This window comes from Sander lucioperca, chromosome 2 (genome assembly GCF_008315115.2).
Source record: "Sander lucioperca isolate FBNREF2018 chromosome 2, SLUC_FBN_1.2, whole genome shotgun sequence".
Classification (NCBI taxonomy): domain Eukaryota; kingdom Metazoa; phylum Chordata; class Actinopteri; order Perciformes; family Percidae; genus Sander; species Sander lucioperca.
The window spans coordinates 25,687,609-25,708,038 of record NC_050174.1 but is presented as its reverse complement, the minus strand read 5'-3'; the positions used below and the strand labels follow the sequence as shown (position 1 = coordinate 25,708,038).

Sequence of the window (20,430 nt, the reverse complement as noted above, 5' to 3'; positions counted from 1 at the left end):
GGCACCTGCAGCTGCAGGTTAGCTGCAGGATGCCACTGCTGAAAAGTAGGGCCAAAGAAGACGGGCTTTGGTAGGGCGCAGCTTTTTGACCACAAGAGTGATGTCGGATGTAGTAAATGCTTCCGACAGATTTAACGTTATAGTAGTGTCCGTTCCATATTATAGTTCGTGTAATAAATGCAGCATTGCGATATGCATTTGCAATATATCTCTTAGAATTTTTTTTCTATTTAAAATCCAAACGTTGTGTGCAGACACGCCGTTTTCTGACAAGCTTTATTTGTTCTTCCAGATGTGATGTGTTTTCGTCCTCTGTTTCCCGTCGGACAAATAAGGGACGGAAACCAAACAGCCACGTAGTAAAAGGCGAAGCTCGCAAAAGGGTGAGCTTTTATTGTCTTTTGTTACATTTACCCAAATTGTCATTTTATAATTTACACACGGGGTTTTGTGGCATACTTACCCGACGAAAGGTAATTCGTTGATTTATTTAAAATATTTGAGAAATCACTCCTCTGTACTGGCGCTGGCGATTCTAGCTAACGTTAGCGAGTTAGCAAATGTAGCTAGCTTGACAGGTTCCGTGGTAAACACATATAGTTAGCTAGCTAGCAGCTAGCTGTCTCGCTAGCTAGCTTTTGCTTTAAGCCTAACGTTATCCTCCTGGTCTTTAGCCGGTAACGTTAGAGTTGTACTAAACCCAGTCGACACATTAGGGCACTATAAAAGTCTCTACATGTACGTTTATCAATCACTGTCACGTTGTTATTTCTTCTGAACTGGTGACTCCAGCAAGAAGACACTGTGAAACTGAACAGAGGCGAGCTGGAACGTCACAGTGTAACAACTCAGATACGTAGCTAGCTAACTTAGCAACACCACCTTGGAGTCAAAGGTTATCATTAATATTTAAAGCATACGATGGTTATATAACTTTAAACTTGCAGGACTTTTGAATAATAACGTTGTCACCGCATTTTAAGTCCACAGCTGCATACATTCCACTGTTAATAAAGAGATGACCTAATGCCAGATTTATCTTAAAATCCATAAATGCAAACCGGGCCTGTCGACAAATCTACACAATTTGTAAACATGACTAATATGTTTCTGAATTGTTTGTGCAAAACTGTTTGAGATACATGTTAAAGGCTTGAATTGAAATGCCTGTTTACTGGTCGATACGGCTTATGTCTGATTTATCAACAGCTTCTACCGACTTTTCATTAGCTAGATCTGTTGTAACCTTAGCCGTTAAAATCGAAACGTTTTGGCCTGTCATACTTGTTAACTGAGTTTGTCGCATCTGTTTCAATGTCAAAGTAAAATAATGTAATGTTAGTTGCTAGTTAATCTATATTTAACGCGACACAATCTACTTAACGTTACCAAGCCAGCTTGTTAGCCCTTGACTCTAGCTTATGTTTAAATTAAAGCAGGCTGTGTTGTTACATAACATCATTATTGTTAAGACAGATCACTTCTAAGGAGCTACAGCATCTTCTGTGATGTATATTGATCTTTATAATGTGTCATTCTCCAAACATGGGCTGCACATGATACATTTTCTCTCTTTAGTGCTGGCTGTGTTCAGAAGTGTTCCTGGACACTGGCATGCTCCCAGCTGGCCTGTCTCCTAAGAAGATGGTTTTGTGAGAAGTTGTTTCCGAAGGGGCACCAGCAGTATTGTGACTGTTCAGTTTCTTTATGGAAATGGATACTAACCAATCAGAAGCAGCTCACATGGAGGCGAATGCCTATCAAGGAGACCATGTTATAAAATCCAAAGTGGAAGGTGAAAAGCAATTGAAACAACAAGGACTGGACAACACACAAAACCTAAAAGGGGATTTTCATAATGGTGAGTACTGATGCTGTCTTGATGGGATACAATTAGGTTTAGTGTATATAGGGATATATTTGTAATGTCCATCTGAATATGCAATGATTTACTGTATATGCCAAAATTGAGTTTTCTGACTCATGTGTATATAGCCCAACATCAGGGAACTAATGTCACAAAACATAAAGCCTGTAGAGGCCTGGTCTTATTTGTCAGTGAGTCTAATCACAAATATGTCAAAGGCATAGAAATAATTTTGTCTTGGACATATTTGTAATACATTTCTACTGGAATGAATGTCCTTGTGCTGTGCTTAGCTTGTTTCCAACTCTGATCTGTTGATCTGCAATGTTCTTCCCCCTTTAGGCATATTACTGGTATAACACTTGCCATGCATGACATGTTTTGGTGGCTACTACAAGGCCTTGGGCCTTCTACTGCTCCATGTTACATGGCTCTTTGAACTGACGTGTTAGATAGATGAACTGAACTCTAATTAATTATCTTCAGGGGGCACTATGCTTATAGTCTACAGTGGTTAATGTTTAGGAGAAGAAAAAAAATAAGGCAATGTGAAAATTACTAAAAATATGTATTTTTGAGCCTTAAATACTCCCGAAAAGTTGACAAGTTAGTTGTTACTTTACAAAAGAAGGTAAAAATCAATGCAGCAGAGACAGATATCCCAACATGTGCCATCACAAAGGTTATTTTCTCAATTTTTTCGATTTTGCTACCGACTGTGGGTATGATTTGATCAGAGTTGTTTCACTGTGGCCTGGCAACATAAGCAAACAATCCCACAACTGTCATCAGATTTTGATTAAACTGTTGCTAAATTCTGATTGGCGCACAGACATATGAGACACTACTTCTTTCCAGTTAAGCCCTCCCATTTGCAACGAGAAGAACACAGACAGCAGGCAGAAAGTCTTCAATCCAAAACTTTTATGGAAAATAAGTGTTCTTGTTTGACCTCATGGCCCATAGTTTGAAGCTGGTAGAAAATTGAATGTTTCCAGCCACCTTTTTCTCTTAACCCTTGTGTTGACCTCTGGTCACATTGGCCCGTTTTAAATTTTTGTTTTATATTAGAAAATATTGGACGTAGAAATAAGCACTGAAAATGTGTAGAAGAAAAAATTAAAAATTTAAAACGTTGGAAAAAGCAAAAACAAATTGTGAAAAAAAGGCGTCAGAAAAAAAAGTGTTTTTTCAAGGTTGAATGGAAGACAACACAAGGGTTAAGCTAGTGTAGTTTGACAGAGTTGCCCAGCCAGCTTGCTAATTGCGGATAACGTTCGCTTTGCAGTCTAGTTCATAATAACTTCTCATGACTAATTGTCAAATTCCTCAGGGCTTCTCTTCCCCCTTCTCTTTCAGGTGCTGTCAGTTTAGATGCGATGCCAAATGGAAACGGACTGGCAGAGGACTTGAGTGCTGCAGGGACGACCCATATAAATGGGTCCCTGTCTCCGACACCCCCTCCCCAGAGCACCAGCTCCCCTGTCAACTCCCAGACCCAAGAGCCCTCCCCAGGTTTGGCTGCTTTACCACCCATGATGCTAGAGAAGTCTCAGGGGGCTAGTGCTGAGATCACGGTTCACAAGGGTGATTCATTGCAGTCCCTCAGACTCAGTATGCCTATGCAGGAGACTCAATTGTGTAAGCATAAACTTGTGTGGAGTGAATGCCCCCTCTATACCCGCCTGTATTTTAACCCCATTTTGCTGTGGGATGTTTTGCTTTTTTTGGCTCATGTACACATCCGTTTTAACTCCCTTGTCTGTGTATTATCTAAACACAAGGGTTCAGTGGGACTTTCTTTTAGTTGTTTGAGTCTACCCCCTTTCTGCAACTCGCATTGACATTTGATTGCTTGGTTAGAATTTGTTGTGGGTGCTTCTTGGAACACTGTATGGACTAATGACTGCATTTCGGAACTAATCCCTCTAGCATGTTATCTTGTTGGTGGCACGTGGAAGTTCCTATAGCATCTCTTTTGGTTGCACATGAACATGACTGATCCAATGTCTTCATTTAAGTCATTGCAATATTGGCAACACTAGCTGCGTAGCTGTTGCAGCCATGACTGAGTTAAAGTTTTTCATATGTGTGTACACTAACCAAGCAAATGGACTGATGCAGCATACGGCACCCGTTAGATATATGGATGTTAACATGTACTGCAACACCCATACTGTCGCCTGCTCTAAAAAATCTGCAGTAGCTGTCAGGTAAAATGGAGAATGTTGCGGTGCAGTTTGTGGCTTACTAGTCACCGTGGCTTGTACCAAAAACATGTTTCCTGCCCAGGATGTGAGATAGGAAACCTCAATTTGAATAATTTGTTTACCATTGCTGTGTGAGGACAGGATTCCAGGCAGCTTCACTCCTCACCAACAAACAACAATATAGTACATGCATTGAATCAATAATGCAACATACAGCTCATTGCTAGGATTCAACTTTTACAGTCATATAAAACCAAGTCTTGTGTAAATAAAGAGCTGTAGTGTAGTGGTGCAGCTGGTCTAACATACTTTCTCTTTAGTAAACCAGAAGCCCTCGTTGGAGATGGAGAATGAGGAGAAGATTCGCCTGGAGGCTCGCCGGCGTCTGGAGGAGCAACTCAAACAGTACAGAGTGCAGAGACATAAGGAGAGGGTGAGTGAATGGAGTAACTGTCAGGTTATGGACAGCACCAACTCCTCTTCTATTTGCCCTCAAAGGTCCTCATGTTTTCAAAACCAGTTTCGGCAGCTTCTGCATCATTAACATAAAATGTTTACCATTAGACAACAATCTATTTTTTGATGCTGTATATGTGGCGTTCAATTTGTGCTTCATGCTTATGGACTTATTCTCAGCTGAAGTTGGGTGCTAAACATGCTATTTTCTTGTAAAATGTAACCCAGAAGTTAAACAGTTTATCAGGTATTGAGGCCACAGCTTTTCACTTTGGAGAAATGTTCAGCATCGGTGCACGTTTGGCTCCAGAGAGCTCTATATTTGTTAGGGCTGTGTATTGGCAAGAATCTGGCGATACAATACGTATCACTTGTCAAGTAAAAGTCAAAGAAGTTTAGTGTAGGTAAACAATTCAGTACATAGAAAATCAAACTGCCAGTTTGGGATTGTGGTTCACAGGTTCTTAGTGAGCTAATGTTTATATGCTAAAGTAGGCCAAAATTCAGCTATAGCTACATTGTTAGCTTCTAGCAAAAAGTAAGGCACTGCTAGGCAAGGACACTAGTGGTGTGTCTCAGCATAGCCATCTAGCGGTAGGGGGTTTAAACACAACATAAACGTGAACCACTGTCTTGCATGAATATTTTTGCACGTAAACTAAAAAAAAAAAAGAAAAAAAAGAAATCGATATTGCGTTTTTGAAAATCCATACAGTATTGCAAAATAAAATATCGCGATACTCAAGTATATCCATTTTTTCTTACACCCCTAATATTTGTATTTTTATTCTTTATAGTTTCTGTCATTGCTATTCCCAATTGTATATTTTATACTGTGTGTGTTTTTTAAGCTGAGCAACCTTGTTGTCAGATTGTATCACATTGGCAGTACCATGGTTCATCTCTTTCTGTTTCTAGTCTCACCGCACCACCCCCAAGAACAGGCCATTCAGCACCCTGGATCCAGAGCTCATGCTGCATCCTGAGGGTCTACCCAGGGCCAACACTGTTGCCATGACAACGGAGTATTCCTTCCTGAGGACCAGCGTCCCCCGTGGTCCCAAACTGGGTAGCTTGGGAATTCCCCCTTCCAAGGAGAGAAAATCCAGATCACCCCGGCCGAGCAAGATCCACTCTTTGGCTGACTACAAGTCTCCTGGGAATGATGGCGCAGGTGGAGGAGGTGGAGGAGGAGGTGGAGTAAGAACAGCAGACAACACCATGAGCTCCCTCCAGTCCACCATGAGCTCAGTGTCCACGTTGTCTGAGTTCAGTGTGACGTCGGAGACAGAGGCACAGCCTGGTGCTTTGCTCCAAGTCGGGGACAATGTCTCCGAAATTGACGGCAGTGAATCGGGAACAAGGCCGGGGAATGACGGCAACGACAGCGACAGCTCGTCCTACAGCAGTGTGTCTACCAGGGGGACAGTCGGGGTGCTCTCGGCAGCAGTGGAAAGGCAGCTGGGGCCCTACACGGTGGAGGGGAGGGAGATTGCCCCCGAGGCCATGGGTCAGTTCCCCTCCCTACAGGAGGTGCTGCAGGCGGCCAGTGAAGAGCAGCACCTGCTGGAGCTGGAGCGGGAGAGAGAAGGGACTGCAGAGCCTCGCAGCCGCAGGGACAGCTTCTCCAGCAGGTACTTGACAGCATCAAATAGAGAAGGAATAAAATAACAACAGGTGCAAAGTAACAAATTACAATTACTCACGTTACTGCAATTGAGTCATTTTTTTGTGTACTTTTACTTTTTAAAGTAGTTTTTAAAATCTGTACTTCTATTTTTACCCAAGTACTTAAATAAGTGTAAGTATAAATAAAATATAAAAGTATAAATATAAAAAGCTTTATCTCCCCCCACTATTAAAAACTAAGTAACTTTTACTCTGAGTACATTTTGAATCAGCTACTTTTTACTTTTACTTGAGTAGATTTTTATTCTGGTAATTTTACTTGTACTTAAGTAAAAGTTCATTAAAGTAATAGTACTTTTACTTAGGTAGATTGTTTTTGTACTCTTTCCACCTCTGTAAAATAATGACTACAATTGACAATTCTAGATATTAACATTGTGTTTACGGCCAAATTTAAGCCTATATTGCATTGAGATAATGCTTGGTGAGAACTGCAGTTCCTCACATTGATTGCTCAAACTCACAATTGTTTTTGTTTGTTGCTGTAGATTACTTGAAACAATTAATTGATTATGTAAATTGTTATAATTTTCTGTCAATCAACTAAATGACTAATCATCTGAACACTAATGTTGTTTACATGTGTTGCAGTGTTTCTTTGGAGAGTTCAGTGATGGGCCATGATGATATGCTGCAGGTGTTGAAAGAGAAAATGAGACTGGAGGGTCAGCTGGAATCTTTGTCATCTGAAGCCAATCAGGTAATGTAACCTTGATTTCTCGCTCATATTTTCCGTTCCTTTTGCACAAATCACCCATCCATGCATATTTTGTACAGGATTGGACCAAATAACATAAAACCATGAAAATCATCTAATACAGTACCATTACACACTACACCCTCAAAAATAGCATAGAGACTAATCAACATGTCTTTCACAGTTTCATATAAAATAAGTTGTAAAGACTTCCCATGACAATTTGATTTTATTATACTGAAAGGTGTTGCTATTGCTGCTATTTTGTTCACCTGTTGTACATTAGACGTATGACTCATTATCCTAAATCGATACCTGAAACAGAAAAAATTAATTGATTATAATAATTAATTATAACGGTGTGTATCTATCCTTTACATGAGTCAATTAATATTTAGATACTTCATTTACAACCCAATTGAAAAACGATGCAGAGTAATTTGTAGCAATCCGAAACGGATGCGCTCTGATTTAATTTTGCTGCAATATCTGGTGGTATGCCCATTAATGGCTGGTGAATTGTGCAACCTATATCTGCCATTATTGAGCTTGTACGTCATACTTTATCCAAATAGTCTTCTATGTAAATGCTTACCCAGGATTGTGAAGGACATGTCTTATAAAACACAGGAACAATAGAAATAATCTATTTATATATTTGCACATGTGCTTTTGTTCGCCAAATGGACAAGTGAAAATGTACTGCATAAGAATGGGTGTACTGATAATAATGCCATGTCATTTATCACAGCATTCAAAAAGATTCAATTTAGCTTAATGGCTTTTTCAATGTACACACCCAGATGACACTATATTGGAAACCAAGAATAATTGGGGTGTAAGTGCTGACCATGCTGTCCTTTCCTCCAGGCTCTCAAGGAGAAGACGGAGCTTCAGGCTCAGCTCGCTACAGTGAATGCCCAGCTGCAGGCTAAGACGGAGGAGGCTCAGCTCAGCCAGGTGAAGCAAAGCACCCTCACTACGGAGGTCGGCACGCTGCGGCAAAACTGCAGCCAGCTGGAGAAGGCCATGGTGGATCTCCAGGGCAGTCTGGAGAGCAAGAATGCCAGTCTGACTTCTCTGAGCAATGACCTGAAGGTGGCCGAAGACCAATACAACAGGCTGATGGGGAAGGTGGAGGAGATGCAAAGCACTGTAACCTTGAGAGACAATACAGGTGGGTGACGGAGACCCATAGAGCTGAGCGTTACAACAATAATAATAATAATAATTTGAACACACAATACGATTTTGGCAAACACCCTGACATGGCATATTCACACTCATGTTAAAATAAGATGTTTTGGTCTTTCACGTTTGCAGTCCAGGAGTTGCGTCAGCAGATGGGTGGTCTTCAGAGCCAGCTTCAACAGGTCCAGCTGGAGCGCAGCACCCTGCAGAGCCGAATGAAGACATCCCAGGCCGAGATTGACTCGCTCCAGCAGCTCAGGCAGTGGTACCAGCAGCAGCTAGCAGTGGCGCAGGAGGCGAGAGTACGACTGCAAAGTGAAATGGCCAACATGCAGGTAAGGTTGATGCTAATGCGGTTGGTTTTTCATCAGGGGATTGACATTTGTAATAATATAATTAGGCACAGTTCACTCTTAAGGTATAGGTCTAACTTTTATTGTCCCTTTTAAAGTTAACTGGGCTGAGACCTCTGTTGTGTTTCGACTAGAATTAGTTCACAGGAAGGAGCTCATGCCTTTCAGAGGGGAATATGCTTCAGTAGCCAATGATTAACTGTGCTGTATATGTATTTTGTTTTTGGACTTGATTTGCAAATGAATGAATAAAACGTCGAAAAAGAAAGGGCTTAACATTGGTCAGACAAGAGTTGACATGACACTTTGTTGTTTGTTTTCTTATCTCGCCCAGGCTGGACAGATGACTCAGATTGGTGTCCTGGAACATCTGAAGCTGGAGAATGTGACTCTGTCGCACCAACTCACCGAGACCCAACACCGCTCTATCAAAGATAAAGAGCGTATTGCTGTTCAGCTGCAGAGCATTGAGGTATACTCTCCTCCAACATCTCTTTCTGAATATATTGACCTCAGGTTTGTGAAGTCTATATAGGAAACAACCCATACCTGAAGGTTTTTATTTAGTTAAGGACCTTTAGATAAAAGCAGGCTTTTCTAAATTACCAGGACTAAAATGAGGTATTATTGTTTTCTTTTGTTTAAATCAATCTAGCACATTGTGTAAAACCTTTTTACTGTCTGTGACTTAGGTCGACATGCTGACCCAGGAAGCTGCTTATAAGCAGATCCAGGATGCTAAGAACATGGTGGAGGATGATCTGCAGCACAAACTGGAAGAGTTTGAGGATGAGCGAGAACGCTTAATTAAACTGGCCAACACTGCCAGTGCCCTGGAAAGGGAACTAGAGCAGGTAGTCAAATCATTGGTTTTCCACCTTTTAGGGGCAGTAGAATTTGTATTGCACTCAACTCTAAACCGCCTTTCACACACTCTCCCTCTTAGGCCAAATTGACCCTTTCCCAGAAGGACGTGCAGCTGCAGTCACTCCAGAAAGAGCATCTGGAGCTGATGCGCCAGCTGACCACCACTCAGGAGAACCTGCACACCAAAGAGCAGTCCATCAACCAGCTGGAAGCTCGCTACCTGGAGCTGGAGGCCCAGCTCGCCGAGCTGCAGACAGAGAGCAACGGCAAGGACGACAACATCCAGTACCTCCAGAACGAGAAGATTGTCCTGGAGGTGGCGCTGCAGGCAGCCCGCGCTGACAAGAGCCAACTCGACGGCGACGCCGAGCGGCTTGGAGAGGATGTCCTGGTGGCGTCAGATATCTTGGATCAGCTCAGACAGGAAGTCCAGGTCAAAGCAAATCAGGTATGATACAGGTGGGAGGTGGAAAAATGAAAACACCAACAAAACTTAAAGTGCTCATATTATGCTTTTTGGCTTTTCCCCTTTCCTTTATTGTGTTATATATCTTTTTTGTGCACGTTATAGGTTTACAAAGTGAAAAAGCCCAAAGTCCACCCCAAAGGGACTTACCATCTCCAATAGGGCTGTCCCAAACGATTATTTTGTAAACAATTAATCTAGCGATTATTTTTTTCGATTAGTCGACTAATCTAACGATACATTTTTCGATTAATCTAACCATTAATTTTTCAATTAGCGATTATTTTCCCATTGCTCAATTATTAACAATTTACACAAAACAAATTTCAATAAGGTTCAAATCTCTATTTATTAAAAACATTTTTAACACTGCACTGTTGAATTTGTAGTGTAACCTGAAGCGAGATGTAGGCTATCAATCCAACAACAAAATAAAGTCACTTTCAGAAGGAAATACAAATTTAAAAACTTAAAGTAAACAGAGCAAGTGCAAAATGTAGCCTGTATTTGCTTTTTTTAACAGTAGTAGGTAAAATAATGAATAAGCTATTGTTTAACATCAAAGCTCTTCTCCCTTTAATCTTACAGTAAAAAGAGAGTGCAATTTTAGCAACATAAGAAATCAGATGTATCAAATAAATCCAACAATAAAACATAACATTTCAAGTCACTTTCAGTCAACCCTTACATCTGTAGTGACACCTTGAGTTACATATGTTATGTTATGGTTAAAAACATTCTCAGTTTAGTTCAGTTCAGTTTATGCCTCGACGCAGAGGTCCAGGGTTCGAATCCGACCTGTGACGATTTCCTGCATGTCTTCCCTCTCTCTCTCCCCTTTTTCACCTAGCTGTCCTGTCAAATTAAAGGTGGAAAAAGCCCCAAGAAAATCATCTTAAAAAAATAGTCATAAGTCATGGGGAGCAGCAATTCTTTTGGCATTGTAGGAATTGCTGAGCTGCTAGTGACTTGGTTAGCCCTGGCCTTGCATTTCTAAGACTCCCTCTTTTTGTCACCCTTTTGATGAAGGTGTGTGTGTTTTCCATTCAGTTTAAGCAGTGAAATTCAAGAATTGAAACCTATTTCAAGTAGCTTTTTGCATCCATTCTTTTTCTATAGTTACCGCTCCACCACCACAGTCTAGTGAATAATGAAGGCCATTTGTCTTTGTTACAGATAGAAACTCTTCAGCAAGAAAACAGTTCCCTGAAGAAACAAGCTCAGAAACTGAAGGAGCAGTTCCATCAACAGAAGGTAGGTCATCTCCTTTGCTATTTTTTACATGTATTTATAAAATCTGCCAGCTGGTGCTGATGCTGTCGTGGGAGGACCTATTGTAGAGCCAGATGGCTGTCATCTCAGAAGAGTGCTGTTGACACGCCTCGGTGGATTGAGCAGTGATGGTTGCTGTTCTTTTTGTATCAAAAGGCTGTAATAAAGAGGGTGGTGTTTATTGACAGAATGACAGAATTGTATTGTATTGGACTCCGGTTTTTGTAGACCGTTCAGACTCATGCATGCACATTCATCTTGGTCCATCAAAATGTACTGGTGGCTGCTTTCAGCAATTCAGAAAAAGCTAATTTAGTGTACCTCTGGTTGTAAAGAAGAAAAATCTGCATTATCAAGACACTAATATGTCCCTTCACTGCATCTGAAGTAACTTCATGAATGGGAAGTCAGGGATGTGTGAGGTACTGTAGCATGACTGATAAACTACTTGTTAAAGATGTACAGGGTAGTGGGAAAGAGGAAAGATGGGGTATTTAGATGCTTTGTCCATTTTTAGTTTGTAGAAAAGTGCGCAATTGCAGGTTCTTAAAGGCACAAAGAACACAAAAGGCAGACAGCTACTCTGGTTTCAATGGGTTTCCAACGTTGTTCTTTTCTTACTTTTCTGCATTGACAAGTTCACTCCTATTTTCTTATTTATTTATTTTTTTTCCTACATAACACAGCTGCCATAATTGTACAGCTGTACCTACATTAAGCTGCATTAACAAAAACAACACACATCACAGCTTTCTGTTGGTGGTTTCCTGTAATATTTTGTAAAATGTCCTACTGTCTTTAGTATAATAAGTGTGTTCATGTTAGGAACAAACACAATGCAATTTAAAAAAAAAAAAAAAAAATTCAGTTTGCCATAACCATGTGAAATGTATCTCACTCAAGCCCAGAGACGATGCAGTGTGGGATTCAAATCCTGTTTTCAGCCCTCCCTACATTGTGTTGTGGAAAGTGTTTTGCCTGCTGTCTCAAATAGGAGCAGGACTACTTGCACTCCTTAAAAGAATAGAACGCTCCCTTCGTTAATTAGACACACAGTTATTGACTTTACAGGTGATGGTGGAGGCCTACCGTCGGGACGCCAGCTCCAAAGACCAGTTGATCAGTGAGCTCAAGTCCACCAAAAAGCGTCTGTTGGTGGAGGTGAAGGACCTGAAGCAGGAGCTGCTGGGCGTTCAGGGGGAGAAGCAGAAGGCCGAGCTGGAGCAGGCCCGGCTGCAGAAGGAGGTGGTCAGAGTCCAGGAGCAGATGAACAACATGGAGGCTCATCTGCAAGCCATTCAGACAGAAAGGGATCAGCTAGAAACCCAGGTCCAGGTAATTATACATCTTTTCATTTGTTCAATATTTCTTATCAAATGTACATTACAAAGTACCTTAACAATAAAAGTAGAGCTAATGTTTTGGATGTAGTATAAGCGGGTGTAAGTAAACAGTGTATTGCCAGCAGTTATAGTGTGAATCCTATTGTAATGTGAAGTATTGTGTTTTTCTCCCACTCCAGTCGTTACAGTTTGATCACAGCCAGCTAGCAGCAGTGACGGAAGAGAATGAAGGCCTGAGGAAACAGGTGGAGCAAATGGAGGGAGAAGCCAAAAAGTGAGTCATCTGCTGCATAGAGATTTGGAAAGCTTGAAGGACTACCACAGTAATGACTTGGACCATGGTGCATATCTCTGTTATCAAGGGCTATTTATAAATATAAATAAAGGGCATTGCTTATACAATTCCTGATCTCCACATAGACAAATAGGTCTGTACAGTCTGCACATCTACATCTTAGGGCTGGGCAATATATCAATATTATATGGATATTGTGATTATGGGACTAGATATCATCTCAGATTTTGGTATATTGTAATATGCCATAAATGTTGTCTTTTCCTGGTTTTCCTGACTGAATTACAGTAAAGTGATGTAATTTTCTGAACTTACCAGACTGCAGTTCTATTATTTGCCCACTTAGTCGTACATCCACATCATTGATGATTATTTATCTAAAATCCCATTGGTAAAATATTTTGTGAAGGGGTGCCTGGGTAACTCACCTGGTTGAGAGTGTGCCTCATGTACATGGGCTCAGTCCTTGCCACAGTAGCCGCATGTTCGATTCCAACCTGCGGCCCTTTGCAGCGTGTTATTCCCCCTCTCTCTTCCCTTTCGAATCTTCAGCTGTCTTATCATATAAAGGCATAAATGCCCAAAAAATAATCTTAAAAAAAATATATAATACAGTATATATATTTTGTGAAAGCAACAACCCTACAATTATCGTCGCAATGTTGACATTGAGGTATTTGGTCATGGATACTACATCTTTTGTTCATATGTATGCATGGACATGTTTACCTTAATTTCTTATCTACATCTAATAGGGCCATCTCAGAGCAGAAGGTGCGCGTGAAGCGGCTGGGGACAGATTTGACCAGTGCTCAGAAGGAGATGAAGGCCAAACACAAGGCCTACGAGAACGCTGTGGGCATCCTGAGTAGAAGGCTCCAAGAAGCTCTGGCTGACAAGGAGACGGCCGAGGCAGAGCTGGTCAAACTCAAGGCCCAGGTGTCGGATGGGGGACACAGCCAGGCCTTACAGGTGCTGTATAAATCTGCCAGACCTTTGCAGTTCCTTGAAAAATTCACTGCTACAATATATAGTTTCAGGCTATTAGCATAAGGAAAGGCATCAATGTTAGGGAAGTCTGAGCAGAGCATTCTACAGTGTGTGGACTGGGCTCTCATCCTTTTACATTTCTTAGCAAATGAAAATAAATTACACAATCTGTGTGTCTCTTTCTACGAACTTTACAAACATTAGGAGGCCTAAGGTAGTATGGATACGAGGTCTATTAAACCTTTTTCTTGCACTGAATAAAATGAAGAGATGTTATTCTTGCCCCTGTCTAGCAAACATTAATAATAAGTAATATTTTGCATTTCTAATTGCAGTTAAGGAGTATTTTTATGCAGGTAGCTTGTTGTACTGTAAGTGCATCCTCATAGTCTGAATGAGGATTCATATTATAGTTAAAAGCTGTTATTGTTTTTGTCCACCTCAAACAGGGACAACATTTTAAAAACATCAATAGGAAAGCCCTCCGTCTACCTATGTCCTCGACTCATATTTGTTTTAACCTACAGATATTTGTCATTTCATTGTGAATTATCCTTAATAATTGCACCTGTTGACTTAACTAAAACCTATTGACATTTTTTATTTGTCATCCAGGAGAAGATTAAGGCTCTGCAGGCTGAGCTGCAGGCTGTAAGCAACAGCAAGACGATGCTCGAGAGGGAGCTGCAGGAAGTGATCACCCTCACCTCCACCGAGCTGGAGGATTACCAGGAGAAGGTCATGGAGCTCGAGGATGAGGTGAACATTCATCAGTTTGTGTCAGTGTGTTGAGGTTTTTGAACAGAACTGCTCTTTACGTCTAATGGGAAATGATTGTTTCCTGCATTTGATCGCAGCCCTGTATGAGCAGCATGTTTACACTTCTATCATCACTCAGTTCATCTATGTTATTTTGTATCGATGACATGAATTGATTTCACAGCTTCAAGAGTCCCGATGCTTCAAGAAGCGGATTCGAAAGTTGGAAGATGCCAACAAGAAGCTAGCACTCGAGCTGGAACATGAAAAAGGGAAATTGGCTGGATTGGCACAGTCCCACAATACACTACGGGAGCATTCCAACATTTTAGAGTCTGCCTTAGCTAAGAGAGAGGCAGATCTTGTCCAGCTCAACTTGCAGGTGAAAAAATTAGTTTCCTTCTTATAATGTTGATTACCCCTGTGTTGTAAAGTGTTCCTGTATGCCAGAATAGCAACATTTGGTTGTGAAATTATTCACCAGAACATTGTTTTCCCATTTATCCTTTTTTACAGGTTCAAGCTGTTCTGAAGCGTAAAGAGGAGGAGGACCAGCAAATGAAGCAGGTGGTACAAACTCTACAGCTTGCCTTGGAAAAAGAGAAAACCAAAGTCAATGACCTGAAAGAACAGGTAGGAGCTCTAAGCCGTACATCAGAATGCAGTATGTTCTTCTTCTTTTTAAGTTGAAATGCCAACTGCTCATCATTTTCATTTTGCCTTCCAAAGAGTCTGTCATTTGAATTTGAATATATTTAAATATTTATTTTGAGACCGTTTGCTTGGCACTAGGCACAATAAGAAGCCTCTAAGAATTATAAAAGTTCAACAGCTGAATTGCGACACGTATCTATAGTAAGTCAGGTAGGTTTTCTGGAGCATTTAATTTTCCGGGGGTTTGTCTCGGGCTATACTGATGTGGTCCTGATGATGTGTCCTTTAGGTGGCAGCAGCAAAGGCTGAAGCGGCCCACAGCAAACGGCACTACAGGGCAGCCATGCTGGAGCTGTCGGAGATCAAGAAGGACCTGCAGGCCAAAGAGGACCTGGTCAAAGCTATGCAGACTGAATCCCACAAACTACAGTATGTGCATGTATTTGATTTAAGACAGGGATCTTCAACAGGGGGTCTGGGACCCTTAGAGTTACTGCAGGGGAGGCCACTGAGTTACTGTTTAATTATTTAAAAAAAAAAGGTAATGTACCTAAAAATATACATAAACATGGGTCCAACATATTAATAGCAAAGATAAATTGGCCTGTAGGTAAGGTAGCCTTCCACAGATACAGCTTAAGGATTCACTGTGCTACATGTCTCTTTAACATGATGTATGAATATGTATATTGTATTGTATATATTTTAATACCTTAGTATTGTATGCACCATAAAAAGGTATGTATGTATACACGTTATTGTAGGCCCAGTTGAATTTGCAACTCAATTTGATACAATATGTAGTAGGGGGTCCCTGCTCCGTCGCTCTTTCAGCTAAGGGGTCCTGCACCGTGTATCTTAGCACTCATTTATACTATGCAGGGCTCAGGATGAGCAGCACGCTCAGGAGGTTTCCAGGTTCCAAGAGGAGCTGGCTGAGGCCCACTCCCAGCTCCTGATCCTCCAGAAACAACTGGACGAGGAACTGGCCAAGCAGCCGCTCACTAACCAAGAGGTCAGAGACTGACTGGAATATTTAGCTGATCATGATAATGGTAGTTTAAATATGTTGACAAAGAGACGCCATGGTCATCTACCTCTGATATGACAGACCCAATGCAGTTTGTTCGATTATATATATTTTTTTTTTCATAATTCGTATTATTTAGCCTGAATTGATTATAACACAACATTTGACTGTACTCTTTTATCATTGTCCTGGGATTTCATGAAGAGTTTTAGGGTTCCAGTTCTCTAATATCTGTTTGAGCCTTAGTTTGAGCCATCACTTCTTGTTGGCGAACAACTCTCAGTGACACTGATGTCTAACATTAACTGGTTCAGGTTGAGGACCTGAAGTGGGAGGTGGAGCAGAGGCAGAGGGAGATTGAGGCTCAGAAGCAACAGCTGGAGATGATGGAGCAGTGTCAACACAGGGAACTGGACAACCTACAGAGAGCTCTGCAGGCAAGTATTCACTTGATTGTAAAATAAAATTGTAAAATAAGGTTGCTACTTAACTAGATGAAGATGATAACTTATGTCAGATTGCAGGGACCAACATATGTTCATGTTGCGAATTGTATGTTGTTTAAAAAATTGTTAATTTGAAAAAAAAAAAGAAATAAAATGTTACTGTATTTACAAATGCACAGAATTACTTTTCTAAAAGTGAACAGTGAGTGTCTAGAGGGAGACGAAGGGTGAACTGAGCACTGTGGTTATTTCTGGACAGTATGTATGTCATCACCTCCACCTTCCCTTTTATAACTTCCAAAGATTCCTCTCTGTCTCAGAACATCAAGGTGGAGCTGGAGTCGGTGCAGGATGAGCTGAGCGGCACCAGGAAGGACAAGTTCATGCTGCAGGCCAAAGTGTGTGAGCTGAGGAACAGCATGAAGACTGTCCTACTGCAGAACCAGCAGCTCAAACAGGACTTCAAACAGAGTCGTCTAAGGAAGGTAAGGCGTCTTAATCTTCACTGGGAAAGTTTTAGTGCTTTTTTTCATAGGCTTTTCAGCCACAACACCCTTTTAAATTTTGGGGAAACCACTATAGATTTGTACTAATTTTAATTATTTTTGCATTTGCTTATCTGTCATCAGTTACGCCAATATACCTGACGTTCGCACTATTACAGATGTAGCTCTTTTTAGATCAGAACTTATTTATTTAGAATGTTAGTAGTCTCCTCCTCCTGTTTCTGTGTAACCTTTTCTGATTTAACTGTTTTCTATGTTTCATTCTTTTTATTGTGTTTTATTCTTGGGTCTTGATGTAAAGCACTTTGGATACCTCCTGGTTACTTTAAATTGCTTCATAAATAAATGTTGATTGATTGATATCTAATCAGCCAATATTGGCCTATAACCTTGGCCTACTCGTAGACTGGTCGGCCTCGAGTGTTAAGTCACTCTGTCTTGTCATGAAGGCTTTCAGATACTTTGAATATGTATTTCTTTTTTATGTCTATGGCCTCCACTCTGATTATATACCCTTCCTCAATGCTCCATAAAAAAAGAACGATCATCAAGACGGAGAGCGTATGAACTGAATCGTTACTCTCTGTCCGCTTCACGCTCAGAAAGGAATATCACGACTCATCATCGTAGTTAGTGAGACCAAACTCTTTAGAAACACATTTCTCAAGTCAAAAACTATAGAAATGATCCCTGAAAGTATCATCTTGATACTTTGAATATTTAACATTAGTTGTATAAATATCAGCTATCATCGCACACAGTTTGAAAACATAACTGAAGTAATTGAAAAATAGCATGTCAGTGTTTTTAGCATTATACGAGGACAGCAGTGAGATCTGGCTATGTTTTAAAACAGCTGGCGTGTACTAGGGGTGCACGATTCAGAAAATGTCACGATTTGATTCAAAAACCATTCACAGTATGTAAATGTAGTTACTTTTCCCATGTGATTGCAGTAGACATACAATAAAAAAAAAAAATAAAAAAAATAAAAATTCTTTTTTTTGGAATTCTATGAATCAATTTTGAATCGGTAGAGCTTGAATCGCGATTCAAATGTGAATCGATTTTTTTACACACCCCCAGCGTGTACCCTTTCATTTCTATTAGTAATGCTTAAAAAAAACAAACACATCCTCTTTTTTTTACATTTTTTTTTTTAGAAAGATTGAAAGTCCAATGTTGTAAAATCCAAATAAGAAATGCCTGCTTAAGATAACTGACTACTGTAAATACATCTCTGATATTGGTTTTGGTTTTGTTGGAGTAGCAGCGCATGGAGCTGAAGAGTGAGGGGAACCCATCCAACCCAGTGACACCAGTTAAGATTCCTGACTGCCCAGTGCCTGCCTCCCTGTTGGATGAGTTGCTGAAACCATCAACTTCTGTCAACAAAGAGCCCCTCAACAACCTGCACAACTGTCTACGGCAGCTCAAGTACGCCTATTGTTCTAACCAAAGGACTCTGTTAACATTATCCACGTACAGACGTGACGTTTTTTGTTGTGTAATACTGAGGAGCTGTCCAAATGCCAGAATACATGTAATGTTTTCTTTCTTTCTTTTTCTCAGAGAGGAGATGGACAGCCTCCAAAGACAGATGGAGGAGCACACAGTAACAGTACATGAGTCGATGAGCTCATGGACAAACACAGAGGAGGGACTGGCTCAACTGGAGCTTGAAAACAACATCTCCAAACCATCAGCGCCGCTAAACATGGTGGTGGAAAATAACAATGAAGCAGAACAGCAGCAGTCATAACAGAAGAACTTTTCTCAGGCCATTAGAGGGAGAGTGGAGTTTTATCCACAAAGGCACTTTTCGGCCCCTAATTCCCTTTCTCTTTTCTTAACAATTGCTGCCAACATTTGGCATTCTCCCATCAGCACAGAAGTGCTTTCGAAGAGTAATACTTTATATACCATAGCTTTATTCTTTCCTCTTTATTTGACTGCTGTTTATATTTTTGTTATGCTATTGTCACATTTATTTATTTTGAGTTAATGAATTACAAATCTGACAGCCTCTCAAGAGGATCCCCCATCCTTAGTTTTGTTATCATACAAATATGATTTAGTATGGACTGTTTAACTAATCCGTTTTTCCCTGTTAAGTTGGTGTTTTTTTCTCAAAGTGATTTAGTCATCATTGTCTTTGTAAGAATGAAATCACTGGCTTTGAATGCTGCGGTATTATGGCTGACATTAATTCAAAAAGTGTTTTTGGTGACACCAGACTGGCTATGAACTGTTGTTCCATTTCTTTGGGCCTGTGTACGAGAGCAGTAGCTCATCTATGATTTAACTGACGCGGTTACACATCCACATGGTTTCTAAGCAGTTGATGATGAAACATCGTCACTCCTTTTCATGAGGTTAAACGTCATGCACAATTGTGGTCAGTTTTTTGTATTGCCTCTTGTTAAAATGCAGTGTTTCTTACATTTTGTTGTAACCATATCACCTTGGGTTCTTACTCGTAAAAACATTAATCTCAGTTATATACGGAGGTGTTTTGTCTAGCATGGACTGCAGTAATTTGTACGCAAAAAAAGCCTTAAGCAATCTTTAGTATGCTGTAAAGGACTACGTTTGAATGAGCATATTTCTGCTGAGGGTGTGTGCAAGATGTAGCCTAATGTTATATTGTATGTGTGTGCAAATCCTTACTGAATGGTTTATTGTAAAAAAAAAAAAAAAGTGGGTCACATCAACTGACATTGCACACTAGATCAAAAACTTAACTGACGGAAAGGAAAAGTTTTACAATGAAGCAGAAATCTTACTACTTCTAACAGCAGGTGCGATCAGATGTGTTCATTTTCTGTTACATTTGGTACATATTGTATTTACTAAAATTGACTACCACTGAATCAGATGTTATACTTGTTTTATGGCTGTTTCATGGGTATTGGGATAAGTTAATTGTTTCCAGAGGTTAATATATATAAATACATTTGCTTTTTGTATGATTGTAAAGTCATAATTGTTTAATAGTGTAACAAAGATGAAATACAAAATATCAAATGCATACTATAAATCAAAGCCAATAGTAACTCTGGTACAGCTGCACTAAAGTTTCAGTGTAAAGGGGTCATTGGATGGTTCAGTAGCTTGTGTAACTGTGCTGCAGTTGCTGTGTTGGTGCTCATTCCCACACTTTTTGAACACCATTGTAATCATTATGAATTTCCAAAGGGACAATAAATATTTTGAGGAGAATGCTTACTGAGGCAAATAACAAATATATTCATATACTGTGTTCTGAAAAAAACAACCTTTTGGACTGTATCTTCCACACTACCTTTCACTTTAACGTTAGGTAGTATGTAATAACAT

At 40.3% G+C, this 20,430-nt stretch overlaps 1 protein-coding gene and 1 non-coding gene across 7 annotated transcripts; one reads left to right on the top strand and one right to left on the bottom strand.

Moving 5' to 3' along the window:
- The first annotated feature begins 218 nt into the window (after positions 1-218).
- golga3 (golgin A3) lies at positions 219-20,370 on the top strand. 6 transcript variants are annotated; one of them, XM_035995410.1, is made up of 24 exons: positions 219-383; positions 1,579-1,861; positions 3,227-3,382; positions 4,398-4,510; positions 5,452-6,167; positions 6,814-6,922; positions 7,790-8,096; positions 8,243-8,445; positions 8,798-8,935; positions 9,156-9,317; positions 9,410-9,778; positions 10,973-11,050; positions 12,140-12,403; positions 12,591-12,685; positions 13,462-13,678; positions 14,312-14,455; positions 14,640-14,830; positions 14,965-15,088; positions 15,399-15,538; positions 15,992-16,124; positions 16,454-16,576; positions 16,906-17,070; positions 18,362-18,528; positions 18,664-20,370. In XM_035995410.1, the coding sequence occupies exons 2-24, from the start codon at positions 1,708-1,710 to the stop codon at positions 18,851-18,853; spliced, it is 4,458 nt and encodes a 1,485-aa protein (XP_035851303.1). In that variant the 5' UTR covers positions 219-383; positions 1,579-1,707; the 3' UTR covers positions 18,854-20,370. The 6 variants fall into 6 exon arrangements, with proteins under 6 accessions (XP_035851303.1, XP_035851299.1, XP_031156392.1 ...); XM_035995406.1 differs by having other exon boundaries at positions 3,227-3,508; positions 18,365-18,528; XM_031300532.2 differs by having other exon boundaries at positions 3,227-3,508.
- Positions 17,587-17,797, bottom strand: LOC116050709. The gene has a single exon (XR_004105146.1). It is a non-coding gene; the product is annotated as a small nucleolar RNA U3 (small nucleolar RNA).
- Positions 20,371-20,430: the final 60 nt, after the last annotated feature.